We start from the raw sequence: 15,090 nt of genomic DNA on the forward strand, positions 1-15,090 counted from the left end.
AGCAGTTTGTGCTGCGTGCAACCTCCAGCTGCAGACAACCAGCCACATCCCCAGCCTCCAGCTACAGCTGTCAGCACCAACCTCAACTGAAACCTGCAGCATTTGCTAGTTATCTTAAAACCAAGTGTCTGCCTGGTGCTTCTGGTAACCATCTACAGCTACAGCCCCACCTGCAACCTTTGGTAGCCAGAATCCACCACAGCCTCAGCATGTCTCTGCTCTATCAACATCCACCTGGAACTACCACCTGTAAGATGACATTCACTAACAGTTTAATAAAAAAGTGTATATTTACCGCACAGTTGAACAGGGTACAGCCGATATGCTGTTTTACTAATGTGCTGATGTTTGTTGTGTTCAACCCTTTTTTTTCCCGCACTGCATTGCCAGCATCCATCTACAGCTTTTGACTGCGAGCTCCTGTCCCCACTTCTGTCAACAGCTTTGTATTATGCCAAGATAGATCAATCCTACATTTGATGAAAGTACTATGTTTTTGCTTTAAACATATTTAATGTTTTCTGTGTTTTACTACGCCTGTCACAGTACCTCAGTGCCAGTACAGGTCCAGTCGTAGCCTGCAGCCTCTATTGGCACCTGGAGCCACACATCAGCAACCTTTTTTACCACCTGGTTTCCTGCTCCTGCCGCCTCCAGCCTCCGATTACAGCCATTGCCTTCCACATCTGACAGCTATCTGCATTCCCAGCCAATGCCTTCGGCCTTGGCAGATTAAACTACCAAAGAATATATAAAGTAGTTAAAAATGAAAAATCAACACGCACTGCCTGACTATGCCTACAGACTGCTGTAGTTCTCATTGGCCATTGGGAGATATGTTAGACATATGACCCAACAAGGAGCGAGGGGAAAACACAGGTTTAAAAACACGGGGATGATTAACTAATTGAACACAGGTGAGCGGGATAAAAAAGGGCGGGAAAACAGACCAAGTTAGAAAGTGGAGGGTAAAATATGATACATGTGGCTGAACTTTCAACATAAAACAGAAGTCACGAAACTAAAACTATGATCATTTTGCTGATATGATTCATATACTTTTTTAATTTGAGTTTTTGATCAACTTCATAATTAACTTTTAAATGAAACTCTGAGAGCTGTTCATATTGAGGACTGTGGATCATCCAGCATGACAGGGACAGCATAAATGAAATTCCATTCATTACTGCTGTATTTGGGTGGTTGCGGAGCCCATCTCAAACAGCTTTCACCCAGCTACTGACTACAATTTCCAGGAAGTGTAGCAACCCTTGTCTCAAATTCACCTACAGCCCTAGTTAGCCTCAGCTTCAACTTACAACTAGCACAAGTCAGCTGCCCCCCCCCCCCAGCTGCAGCTGCTGGCACCCAGCCACGGCCTGCAGCTTCGACTCAAACCTGCATTGGTTTGTCAGTCAGTGTCAGCCATAGTATCTCCCTACAGCTTCTGACAGCCAAGAAAATAATTTGATGTCTATGTAAACATAAACCTCCAGTGAATACCATTTAAAGCCCACGCTGCAGCAATCATCGTCTTACAAATTTCAGTTGGGGACTTGATTTACAATTCATATTCTCAGACAACCTTGAGTGTGAGTTATGAAGGCTGAGGTTTTCACTGGAGCTGCTCAGAGAGTAAATACTGATCATTATTATGCCACAGAGAACAACGCATTAATCACTGCAGTAGTGTTTTTATCGATGTACTATAGACTTGGCATGAAAACAACTAGGGGTGGAGGATTAGGGCCGACAGAGTCCGGCCTTTCTTTGTTGAACACAGAAAAAGCTCAAAAAAAACTTTTTTCCTCCGTGAAACTTGCTCAGGGTTTGGAGGGGTTTAAGGTTATTACATCAATTCATACATTTAAATGTTAAAATGTGTGTGTTTTTTACTCCTACTTGACCTTGAATTATGACAGTGGAGAGTTACGATAAGTTGCTGAGCAAAAAAGGTCTTGTAAAGATGTTTCTTCATGAGACATAAGAGCACGAGAGACGGAGATTAATGCTTCCCTACAGCTCTTGTGTCTCTAGTTTCCTTCTGGAGAGGAGCCACGGTTCTATCTGCGTCCCGTTGGGGGATCACATGATGGCAAAGCTTCCTCTCATGAAACACTCACTTCCTTGAAACCATCCATCCATCAGTCTCTCTTGCCTTTGTGCAATCAATCCACGTAAACACAATTTTTTGCTTTTTCCTGCCTCCGTCTGACTTCATCCAGCTTCTAGGATCCGAACTGGTTGATCATGTCACCTTGTTCCCAACATGATGGAAGGGCAGATGAGAAGAATAAAGTAGACTCATTTTCTCTTCCTTCACATCCTGCTGTTGGCTATCAGCCACCCAAGGGTCCCAACCTCTATCACACCTGGGAGATTGGATTGGTCCCCCACCCATTGCACACTTGGACTGGGAGCCAAGAGGATCAAATTCAGTCAGATGTACCTATGATTTCTCACCAGACACACCAGATTGCTCCTGCACCGTTGCAGGCCAAGCCAAGAGGCTGCAGCGATGATTACCGCTCTGGCAAACGCACTGAGATGGATATTTTCATGCTCCATCCATCTGGTGTAGCATTTTCATGTTTTCTGATGAGCTGACAGCCCAAAGAAAGCTGTTAGCCATCTCACGTAGCGTTGTCCTTTGTCCCCAAGACAGACTGTGTTGTGCTTGATTTAAGTCATTAAGGCCTAAGAGCAAACCTATTGGTTAACCAAGAACAAACTGGTAAACATGTTGATTGTACTCTCCCAATTAAAGGGCTCTCAGTAATGTCACGACTGACTGAGTAAGTACTCGCAGATTGGTGCTAGATTTTGAGTCAGGGACAGATGGGACAGCTTTTTCACTCTATGACTCTTCTTTCAAAAACAAACCTTTACCTCCTGCTGCTTGAGAAATTGGTGTGAGGCTGACAGCAAAGGATGTTGAGGACAAAGTATAAATACTTGACTCGTGCAGGTGCTGAGAAAAGCAAGGCTGAACATAGCAAACATCACCATATTATTCGACAGGAACAAACAAGTTGTTTAGTTTTTAAGCATTCATACATTCATCCTTGAATATAATCAATATTGATGATTGCAACGTGAAAGCCGTCCGTCATAGTGACGCACAGGGAGTAATCACCTGCCTGCAGCTCCTGTTGGCTTTATACTGAGCTTAAGCTCAGTGGCATGGATGTTCACACACACACCCGCACATCTCTCTCTCTCGCTCTCTCTCTCTCTCTCTCTCTCTCTCTCTCTCTCTCTCTCTATATATATATATATATATATATATGTATATCTATCTATCTATCTATCTATCTATCTATCTATCTATCTGTCTGTCTGTCTGTCTGTCTGTCTGTCTGTCTGTCTATCTATCTATCTATCTATCTATCTATCTATATATGTATATATATATATATATATCTACCTCTCTCTCTCTATATATATATATATATATATATATATATATATAGAGAGAGAGAGATAGATATACACATACATACATACATATATATGTATCTCTCTCTCTCTCTCTCTATATATATATATATATGTATATATATATATATATATATATATATATATAGAGAGAGAGAGAGATGTATACATATATACATATATGTGTATGTACATATCTATATTTCTCTCTCTCTCTCTCTCTCTCTCTCTATATATATATATATATTCTCCTCTTCCTCTCTCTCTCTACTCTCTCTCTCTATATATATATATATATATAGAGAGAGGAGAGAGAGAGAAATATAGATATGTACATACACATATATTTATATATGTATACATCCTCTCTCTCTCTTCTATATAATATATATATATAGAGAGAGAGAGAGAGAGGAGAGGAGAGAGAGGTATACATATATACATATAATGTGTATGTACATATCTATATTCTCTCTCTCTCTGTCTCTCTATACATATAGAGAGAGATACATATATATATATATATATATATATATATATATATATATATATATATATACTGTATATATATATATTTATAGAGAGAGAGAGAGAGAGAGAGAGAGAGAGAGAGAGAGAGAGATGTGTGTGCGGATGCGTGTGTGAACGTCCATGCCAAATTTCACAGCAGTCCATCCCATAGGTGTAAAGCATGTCAAAGCAAAAACTAAAAAAAGTCAACTTAGATATAACCTGATTGTCATCAGACACCATAAGTGTCCCCACACTTTCCCTGCATTTGTGAGTTCAGTGACTGCTGACCCTGTCCATGGTGCTGGATCAATGAGGGTTTGACCTTATTATGCTCGCTTTCTAGACTTACATGAAACAACAATCCACTGTGCTATATAAATTTGGAATAAGATAACAAGTTTTCCATCAATCGGTGTGTGCCACCATCACCTGGCAGACAAAGTTAGCAATGAGCTGGGGAACATTGTGGAGTATTTAGCAGCTAAAGAACCAGAAATTATTTAGAGACCAAAGTTAAAAGAAAAGCGAATAACCTACTTTCACCAGGTCGCCAGAAATGAGACTCCAAATGAATGCTAACATAATGTTACTCCACAACTACAGTCATCTTATCAACTTAGAAGGTAATTTCAGTTGATGTGTTCACAGTTTGTTTCCCCTAAACCCAAGTGAATCTAAAATATATCACAAAGTCCAAAATGAACGCTGAAAATAATGTCAACTTACAGCCCTTCATTTATGGTGCCCACCATTCTGAGGGCACGTCTATGACGCAAATACAGCACAAGGGTTTTTCAAAACACTCACATGAAGAGAGGGATTCTTGAATAGATGCTCCCCCTGCTATTATTTGATGGATGGAGCTATCAGGTAAACTGGCACAGGATTCTACACATCATATGGAGGGGAGACGTCACCCATGTCTGCACTCAGCTATTTAATCAGCCAAACTCCATACTCTTGGTACCAACGACGCTTTCCCATGAATACCTGCAATGATGAAATGGAAAGTGGGAAATATATATATATATATGAGTGGAAAATTTAATTTAATTTTGTATTGTCTCCTTGATATTCCTTGATGTTCTCCAGAACACATTTATGTAAAACCTCAGAACTTTAATTTAATTGGGTACTCCGGAAAGTACTTCTGAATCAAATGGGCAAATGTGTTTGATGTGAGCAGCCTGGAAAATTAAAAATTAAAAAAACTGTATGAGAAACAAATACCTACTTTTTTAGAGTTAAAAAAAAATCAATATTCAATTATTTATCAACAGTTACATTAAAAACAAGAAGGAGCAACCTACTCATTTCGCGTGTAGCTTCATCGAAGTTGCTCTTAGCTTAATTGCCGACAGGTGTTTCTTTAAATAATCGGATGTTGATCAGTGAAGAATCCAACAAGGTCACATTCCCGAATACAGATAAATACAAAAAATACAAAAAAATAGCATTTATGGGCAATAGTCTCAACAGTTCCACTGTAGATAACTATTTATTAACATTTTATATAAGATCATAAGATAATAACATCAAAAGTAAATACAAAGTCAGGCTGATCTGATTCCAGGACTGCAGGAGACTAGATCCAGAACCTTGTGTTTCAATCATAACTATATAACACTACAAAGTACATACATTTACTGATAAAATGCATAGTAGAAAAAAAACATATAGGAGAAGGTGATACACTTCACTACATTACAGATGTCATAATTTATACAATGCCAACAAATAGATTGATAGATAAATAAATAAATAAAAATATCCCCATAATGAACTGTGTTCTAATTCATAGAACAAATTATTCGTAAAAAAAAAAGTGTTTAAAAAATACTGAGAGGAAATGAAAGGTTACTTTAAAAAATTCGAGATATATTGCAAAAAAAAGTTAAAATCATAAACATGCCTAATAAAAGGACGCTCAATTTTTATTAGAACGTTTAATTCTGTTTTAAAGCTCTGTACAACACTGCAACACTTGAAGCAGTAAAATGCTTCATAGAAAAAGTGAGTTTTCTGGAATTGACTTTAGTATTGATGTACAGTGCCTGTAAAAAGTATTCGCCCCCTTAATTTTTTACCCCTTTTGTTGCTTCTATAAATAATTATGAATTATAAATTTTCAAAACAAAGACAAACTCGCTAATGTTAAAGTTGATTCTCATTTCAGAGTATTTAAGTGATTGCATGAGTATTCACCCCCTTCAAGTCAGTATTAAGTAGATGCACCTTTGGCAGCAATCACTAAGTCTGTGTGGATGGGCCTCAATCAGGCCTATGCACATCTGGACACTGCAATTTTATTCAATTTTTCTTTGCAAAACTGCTCAAGCTCTTTCAGGTTGCACAGTGATCAGGTGCGAACACGCCTTTTCATGTCCAGCCACAAATTCTCTATTGGATTGAAGCCTGAGCCACTCATGAATATTCACCTTGTTGACTTCAAACCATTTCTATGTAGTTTTTGTTGTATGCTTTGAGTCATTGTCTTGCTGTAAAATAAATTTTTTCACAAGTTGTAATTCCCTTGCAGACTGAATCAGGTTGTCCTTTAGGATTCCCTATATGTTGCTGCATTCATTTAACCCTTTTCCCTCAGAAGCCTTCCAGGGCCTGCTGCTCAGAAGCATCCCCACAGTGTGAGATGTTGCCACCACCATGCTTCATGGTGAGGATGGTGTGTTTTTGCGGTTAGCCAAACATAGTATCTAGTCTGATGACCCAAAAGCTCTATTTTGGTCTCATGGGACCAAAGAACCGTCTTCCAGTTGACCTTGGAGTCTCCCACGTGCCTTCGGGTGAACTCTAGTGGAGATTTAATGAGCTTTCTTCAACAGTGGCTTTCTCTTATCCACTCTCCCACAAAGCTCTCACTGGTGAGGAACCCGGGGAACAGTCTCTCTCATCTCAGCTACTGAAGCTTTTATCTCCTTCAGAGTATTCATGAGTGTCTTTGTGGACTCAATCACTAGTCTCCTTCTTGCACGGTCACTCAGTTTGTAAGGCTGAATATCCTCTAGGCAGCTTGATTCAACAATATTTTATTTTTTAAATTTGTAGTTAGGCTGCTGGGTAGACAAAACAACAGAAATACCCTGGAACACCAGTGTAATAAAACAACTACCACAACAATTGGCCTCAGAAGTGTTCATTAAGTTAAGGCGAAACTCTCGCCAAAATGCAACCTAGGGTATTTTTGTGAATGTACTCGAGTCAAACTTTTGTTTAAAAGCATAATTACGACAAAAGCGCCACTTTTAAGATTGACCGTGTTTTCGTTTTAATTAGGCTCGGCGCAACATGAAACTGTGCTCGTAGTATCACCAGGGTCTCTACACATGAACACGAGCATTGAGAACATTGTTTGTGTACACAGAGTTTACTAAAAAGAAAGTTTTTGAACAACTCACCTTACCAGTTGTGTTTTCCGAGAAGTGTCGATCTCCAAATGTGACGTAACATGGAGGACAGTTAAGGTGGACCGCAACTGTCTTCCGGCTACTATCTTCCGGCTACTATCCATGTGATATCTCACGTGACTTTTACGGCTTTTGATTTCAGTATTGTTTCTTATATGAGGCTTCTTTTTCAACTTAGAGGTCAATATTGTTTCTCGCTAGCGACAAAACAACGAATTATCCGTGTATTTATATGGAACTAAGCTTCAGGAGTGTTCCACCTTAACTGTCCTCAATGTTACATCACATTTGGAGATTCTCGACTGGCAGGAGGGCAGCGAGCGGAACAAGCTTTGATGCAAAGCGCTTTGGGTACCATCTGGCTATTGTAAAGGGCTATACAAATAAAATTTGATTGATTGATTGAAGCTACTGCTAAGGTGAGTTGTTCATAAAACTTTCTTTTTACTCTGTGTACACAAACAATGTTCTCAATGCTCGTGTTCATGTGTAGAGACCCTGGTGATACTTGAGCACTCTGTTGTGTCGAGCCTTCTTAGTGTTTTAGAAATAGCGATTTTTGATGCTATTGTAAAATTGCCCCTAGTACTCCATTGAAAATGATTTTGACCTGAAAACGAAAATATGGTCAATGTTAAAAGTGGCACTTGTGTCGTAAATATGCTTTTAAACAAACGTTTGACTCGGGTACATTCACGAAAAGACCATGCATTTTGGCGAGAGTTTAAGTCATCACCTCCCTGATAATTGTGTCGATCAAATTTTCTATAAAAAATGAACACAATGAGATTTAATCCTTTGTCATCCATTTAAGTGCAATGCATGTTTGTGTAAGTTAATGTATACTCAACAAAACAAAAACAGGAGAATTATTCTCTTTATGTAACTAAAGAAGTTGCTGAAATTGGAGCTCTTACCATAGGCCTATATTTTACCAATATTGCAACAACATTTAAAATAGCCTAACTTGCCTCATTGATCTATTTAATGCATTTGTTTGAATTCAGAATGTGAACATTCCCAGCCACTGCAAAATAAATGTTCAAATTCACTCAGTAGTGAATATTTTATTATTGATTTATTAATTTATTTTTTAAAGTGCACTATGTACTTTTGGGGAAAATGTTTTAATCAAAAGAGAAATATCTTCATTGACTAATTTTTCTTTAATGCCCAAGTAAATAAATAAACAAACTTTTTTGTTTTTGTTTATATCTGGTGGACCCTGACACCTTTCTAGCTTCAAACGGTCTTCTGGGGGCCTTCTTTTTTTCTAAACAGCTTGTTTATTAATTTATGGAAAGGATAAATATTTCTGAGCTTCTATCATTACCTCATTAATATTGAATTTCTTCTCCATAACTACATGGAGCCCCTTTGAAAGCACTGCCATACGTTACCAGCATTTGGCCAGTGCTAATTTCCAGCTCTGCCACCAGACAAACTATTTCTATGATTCCCTTCTTACAAACAAATATTCTGATTTCAAAATCAGCTTTTACCCAGACATGTTTGCAAAAGTTACAACAGAAACACAATTCTGAAGTTGCTTTTGACTAAAATTAGGCTCTAAGGGTAAATGTTTTCTTTTCAGAATAAAGTACATCTGACATATTAGCGAAGAGTGACATAAAACATCAGCAGACACAATATGCCGGATAAAATACATGTATTTAGTTTTCTGTAGACCCCGTGTGTGTGTGTTTATATTTTGGTGTGTGACAGGAACAGAAGCGGTGACGTTTCATGACAGCCTCGCCGCCCCAACAGTGCATTCTGGGTCCAACCCAAGATGGCTGCGCCCTTGCAGAAGTGCTGAAGAAGTGCCTCTCCGGAGAAGTATTCGGGATTGTGTGTGTTTCCCGCGAAAACCAAAGCACCAAATCAGCTACCAGGGTCGCTGGTTTGTAGAGGAACACCATACGACCCCAGTAATCGATAAGTGTGGCCGGTGCTTCGTGTGGCTGTGGCAGACTGTCCGTGTGAAGATGGGCCTCGTCTCCAGCCCCTTCCCATAGCGAAGAGCCGTGGGGAGAGGAGCCGCAGATTCCCCTGCAAACACGCACCCGTCCAACTTGGATTTGACGGGTTTGACATACTATACAGGCTGTGGACGCTGCCCTACAATTTTTTGACCAGGATTATTTGTGCGACCGTATCTGTCATCGTCCGCAGACGGAGAGGTTCCTCAGCCCGGGTTGATAATCCCACCGCACCAAGGTCTGCACGCATCTGCACGCTTCGCTGGCACCACTAGCGCCATTTCTGCACATCTGCTCTGTCTCACCTGTCTCTCTGCTCATGTTCTTTCGCAAGCAACCTGTAAAAAGCTTTAATGGCACCGGCCTCTCATGCAGTTTGACAGCCGACGGCGGTAGCCAGAGCTGTCAAACTAGCCGCGCTAGTTTTGCTAGCACTTAGCTAGCTGGCCGGTTTATTTGCTAACTGTCCTGCTAGCAAAGAGTGCCGGCTGTGGAGTCCAGTCTAACGCAGCCAGGCCGTGTGAACGTGCCATCAGGCGCATACAACACATAACCCAGCTAGCTCCTGATGCGTGTCTGGAGCAGTGTTCACGTGGGCAGCTGGAGCCCCACGATGACATCATCCAGGTGCTTCCTCTGTGAAAGTGTTCTAGTAACCTGAATATTACACTGAGGAGGCAGGCTGCTTGTGTGTGAGGAGTTCAGTGTTGACGTGAAGGGATCCAGATGTGAGTGTGTTTGGTTTCAGTTGTTGTTGTGGTTTTCATTCATGAGGGAGGTTCACAGGAGGGCAGTAAACATGACTCATACATACCCATCCTTACATGGAGTGAAGAAGAGGACATCATTTGGAAAACTCAGCAGCGGGGCTCGACCCACAAGGCTCTTTCAGGGCCAGTGCTGGTTATGAGAAATCAAGGAGACTGAAACCGATAGTTGCGACCGATATTTGCATGCAGTAAAAATGAAAATCTTCGAGTAAAAATTTTGACCAACAAATGATGAAAAAAACAAAGTGTCAGCTACTTTACTTGTGCACTTTGATTTTATGCTACTTTATACTTCCTCTGCACGACATTTATTTGATGCATTTACTTACTTGTTACTTTGCGGATTCAGATCTTTCAGTGTTTGTAGGCTACAAATTGTGACATGTTACCAATCAGGTAGTGTTGTGGGAGGGACTTTGTGTGATAAGATACTGCAGCAGAGACAAAGTCGCACACTCCGAAATATTTAATCTGCAACTTCTACCAAACTGTTCAACTTGTTCTGATACTTGTCTTTACCCACTTCGTCATTATAGCCACATAGAGTGGGTATAGTCCTAAAACCCAGAAATCACTGAGCATTTTTCAGTTGAATGAAATAAGGCCTGTGTTTACCACAGACCTTAGATATTACACCTTTTGTTTTATGATGTAAGATACATCAGTGAATGTCCCATAATTGAATAAAGTGCTTACATGTCTTAAAAGTGTTGGTTGCTAATGAGTAGCTAAATGAGACTACAGAAGTTGTCAAAGATACTAAACCTCATCACACTGAACACAGACTCATCTACTCACTAGTCCGTCTTTACAGGCTGATTTTAGTTACAAACTATTCTAACTCTAATCCGTGAGGATTATTTTGCTGAACAAAACGTGAAAGTATCATAAACTGGTGTTGAGTTTATTTTCGTCAATAATCCAAAATCCAGTTCAGAAATCCCATATGCTTTTTGTCGAAGGATCAGGGTGATGCCAACTTTGAGCTTAGCCCACAATACATGATTCCTACACCCCTGTGCTGCTGATGAGTATACATTGAAAGTCTCATTTGTATGAGTATTTTGTGAAAGTAGCAATACTTATTCCTACAACATCAATATCGAGGTGTGTAGTTAGACATATTGTGATATTTGAATTGTCACCCATTCTTAGTGTTTATGAAGTGTATTTGAGGAGATTTCAAAATATGGAGCCATATATCATGTTTCCTTATCTATCATGGTGTCGCAACAATATTTGAAAGCCACCCACCTAGCCATATATGGCAACAACAATCACTTTTCCTGGAAAAGAGTTGCTTGCTTGAAGCATCTACACAAAGAGTCCTTTAAATGGAGGCGCGGTCTTGTATTGTTTGAATTACTTACATACTAGTGCCAATATGATATCTTTGTTTTGAATCCCTGTAGTGAGGCATCACAGAATATTTTAGGTCTGCTAATATTATGCTAATGGCGTCCTGTTGCTGGATGTTTTGTTTTCAGCATACGTATGCTTCCAGTTGGCATCTTGGTGGAGAAACTACTCTCTCTAATTCCTCCTCTAAATGATGGTTGTATTCAGTTTAAGACAAGAATCAGTACAACTGAAATATTTCATGTTAAGATATTCAGTAGTTTAGTAGAAAGCTTCACATAAGCTGTTTTTGAATGCTGCAGTAGCCTCAACTGAAATTATCACGTTATTTATTTTGTATTAATCCCCATCACGACAGCACACAGCAACAGCAAATGAAATCTTTGATACTAACAGAGCTCTCCTCTGCAGGGCCCTGATGAAAATGGACTCAGACTTGCTTCATTCGCCGGCCGTGGGCCTCACAGAGGAAGAGGAGGCCGACATGAATGACTGGAAACTTCCGCTGGCCTTCATGAAGAAACGACATTCGGAGAAGATTGAGGGTTCCAAGGCCCTAGCGCAGAGCTGGAGGATGAAGGACAGGGTAATTTTCTACTCATCTATGTCTGGAATTATTTAGCAGGTTAAGGATGCTCCTTGTGCTGAGTTGTGGTCTGAGTTTGTAGAGGCTCTTCCTCTTGCAGCTCTGTCAATCTCATGAGTTGTTGAGTGTATAAACTCATTCAGATTTGTGCAATAGTGGCATTTTCATTTTCAAATATCGCTGATGGGACCATGTTCACTTTCATAGATGAAACTGTTGAAACAGGAAATGGGGACAGTCGATTCTAAAAAAAAAAAAAAAAAAAGGGAAAAATTTCCACTTCAGATGTTGCCTGATTACCTGACATCACATCAGACTTACAGGATATGTAAAGTATTAGCCTGGTGATATTATAGTTTTGTTATTGTCAACTACAACTGTGCACCAGCAATACATTTGTCCTACTCTTAAAGTATCATCTGTGTAGCCATAGTATAGCTTATTTCTGAAAATAACAAAATATGGGTGATGTACCCAATTAGATGGCGATCCTGACTAGACGATTTACTTCTTGTGGCTCTTCCTTGGTAAATAACACAATATGTATTATACAGTAGCTATTAATATTGTGGATAAGAATTATCTTAGATGAAATATTGTGTTTGAATCGTGCAAATGGGGAATTTTGGCGTTTGAAAAAATTGAGGAAAAAGAAGGCCTAGAGGTTAGAGGAACTTGTGTTCGGACGCTCGTCCCGTCAAACCCCCGGAGTGGCAAGAAATCTGGGTAGTGAAAGTTACCGCCACTGAGGGGTCTTGGAGCATGGCCCTTAACTCCGACTGCTCCAGTGGACCTTAATTTTTACCTAAATATGTTTGAGTGGTATCGTCACTCATCTAACTCTCAGCCAGAAAGGTGAATTAGCATATTGCTGTAACATGAACTTCATCTTGTAGTGTGTAATGTTAATGCAGCTGAGGCACCACAGTGAACAGATGACTGAGGTCGTCCAAGTTGGTGTTTAGCTGTGATTGGTGTGTTAAGGAAAGTGGTGGCGCTTAGGATTGGTCAATTGGCCATCCACAAGGCCAGTTGTCAAGATTTCAATCTACTAGAGAGACGAATCAAACGCAACGATGCTACACACCGTTCTTTGAGAGGACATTAGTTTTTAAACAGCCAGGACACAGCAGCAAATCATTGGCCACCCTCGTCTTTATTATAGCGCCAATTCATTTTATTCTGCTGGAGGCTACCCGTGCTACGCTTTGACAGGGGAACCTCAAAGCTTTCCCTCATGAATGGCCACAGTGTATTTCAGCTCTCATAAAGCTGTCGTTTGATCCACTGCAGTGCTACCAACCTTATTCTCTCAGTGCCTCGTGGCTACAGAGCACTGCTGTTATAATGATGGCAAATGCTGCGTAGTCATACATAACCCACAGGAACTCTGCACCTTTTGTAGAAATTCGCCCAAATGAAAATGTGACACGTCGCTGCTGTTAGGACATCAGTGGAATTACGATGCAGTGCCCACTCAAGTGTCAAGCTTCAGGGAACTGTTGAATTAGAAGGCATCATTAAGTGTGACTCTGGTATTGATTTAAAAGAGGTAGTAGGAGCTGGTTGAAATGGGCATTCGTATCAGAAAGTCACGCTAAATCAACGGTGGAACATTTTTCATTGATCAGACTTCAGGCGATAGACCCTCATTTGTACACTTGTAAGAAGAATGTGTCCTTTTTAAATTTTTGGGCTCAGAGAGCTGCGGCTAAAGACAGCATTTTGTGTTTGATGCGGGGAAGAATTTGGTTTTGAATGTAACTCTGACCCTGGGCTTGAATGTCTTTTAAAATGGCAGTAATTACAAAATGATGTATTTGAAAACATTTCTTCCAAAAGTAATCTTTTTTCTGAATAATGTGAAAGTGGTATGAATGGCAACCAATGAATGGATGAAGGTTTTTTTTGTCTTATTTATTTTCTTTTGTGCACTTTTTCTGACAAATATTCATTTGTCAGAAAATTCAGGATGGTTCTTGTTTGGATTCATTTAACCTTCAGTTGTTTTGGCATATTTTTTACTTAATGAAGCCCACAACGTGATCAAGGGGTTCTGATACTGTGGAGTGTCCTCGATTAGAGACATAATCTGATGGCATTCAGCAAGAGCTATTTTAATCATGCTAGTGCAAAGTCAAGGTGGAAGGTCTTAGGTGCACGGACTGTGTGAGCATTTCAAAGGACACTTGGGCCTCAGTCATTGTGGAAGCTGGTGCACATGCACCAGCTTCATATCCACTGCCACATTTATTCATAAATGGATGCAGAAATGCTCTTAGACATCTGCGATATCTAGTACATGTACCTATAAACCATTATTGTGGTAACATCTCCATTATCAATATTAGATGTCAGAAGGATGATCAATGATCATATTGAACAGAATTTACAAGGTGCGAGGTAATTAACGGTCAGATGAAAAGATCGTTAACAGGGAGATATGGTTCCAATGAAAATGAAATAAATTTGTCATTCAGAATTAATTGTAAATCAAGTTTTGAAATGTGGGTTAAGTGAGATTTTACTGAATACAAAAACCCACAATCAGTGAAACTGACAAAAAATGATTTAGTGTAAGGTATACTGCAATATATGATAAAAAACAGACAGACATCACATTTTGCGTTATGAGCTGTGCTTCATGGTAATCATCATATTTATATCAACAAGAACTATTAAAATCATGATGATGTGACATCTGTTGGGGTCTGTAGTAAACACACACGTTTTCTTACATCTGGAGAAAAAGATTGTTGATGAGTTGTGCCATACTGTAAGGTGACATCTCTCACATCCTATTTCATGTCCATATCATCATTTCACCTGCAGCTATCTCAAGAAAAACGTGTGTACGCTTGGTCTGAAGTATACATGAGTTATGCACATACGCATGTGTTGGATGATTTTTTTGTGGCCACATCGTTTTTACATCTGATCCCTGTTGTTTTGGTTCTTGCATGTGCAGCAGCACAAAGAGCAAAAAAAGCTGGCTGATATGATATCTAGATCAGGGC

General features: G+C 39.7%; 1 protein-coding gene across 4 annotated transcripts in view; it reads left to right on the forward strand.

Annotated features, from left to right (window-relative positions):
- Window positions 1–9,131: 9,131 nt before the first annotated feature.
- rptor (regulatory associated protein of MTOR, complex 1) overlaps window positions 9,132–15,090 on the forward strand; it is a 198,588-nt gene continuing 192,629 nt past the window's right edge. For all 4 annotated transcript variants that reach the window (XM_030416136.1, XM_030416152.1, XM_030416143.1 and 1 more), the window contains exons 1-2: window positions 9,132–9,596; window positions 11,899–12,073. In XM_030416136.1, the coding sequence (XP_030271996.1) occupies window positions 11,906–12,073 (168 nt within the window). In that variant the 5' untranslated portion in view covers window positions 9,132–9,596; window positions 11,899–11,905. The remainder of the gene's footprint in view (window positions 9,597–11,898; window positions 12,074–15,090) is intronic.

The sequence above is a fragment of the Sparus aurata genome, chromosome 1, assembly GCF_900880675.1.
Source record: "Sparus aurata chromosome 1, fSpaAur1.1, whole genome shotgun sequence".
Lineage (NCBI taxonomy): Eukaryota > Metazoa > Chordata > Actinopteri > Spariformes > Sparidae > Sparus > Sparus aurata.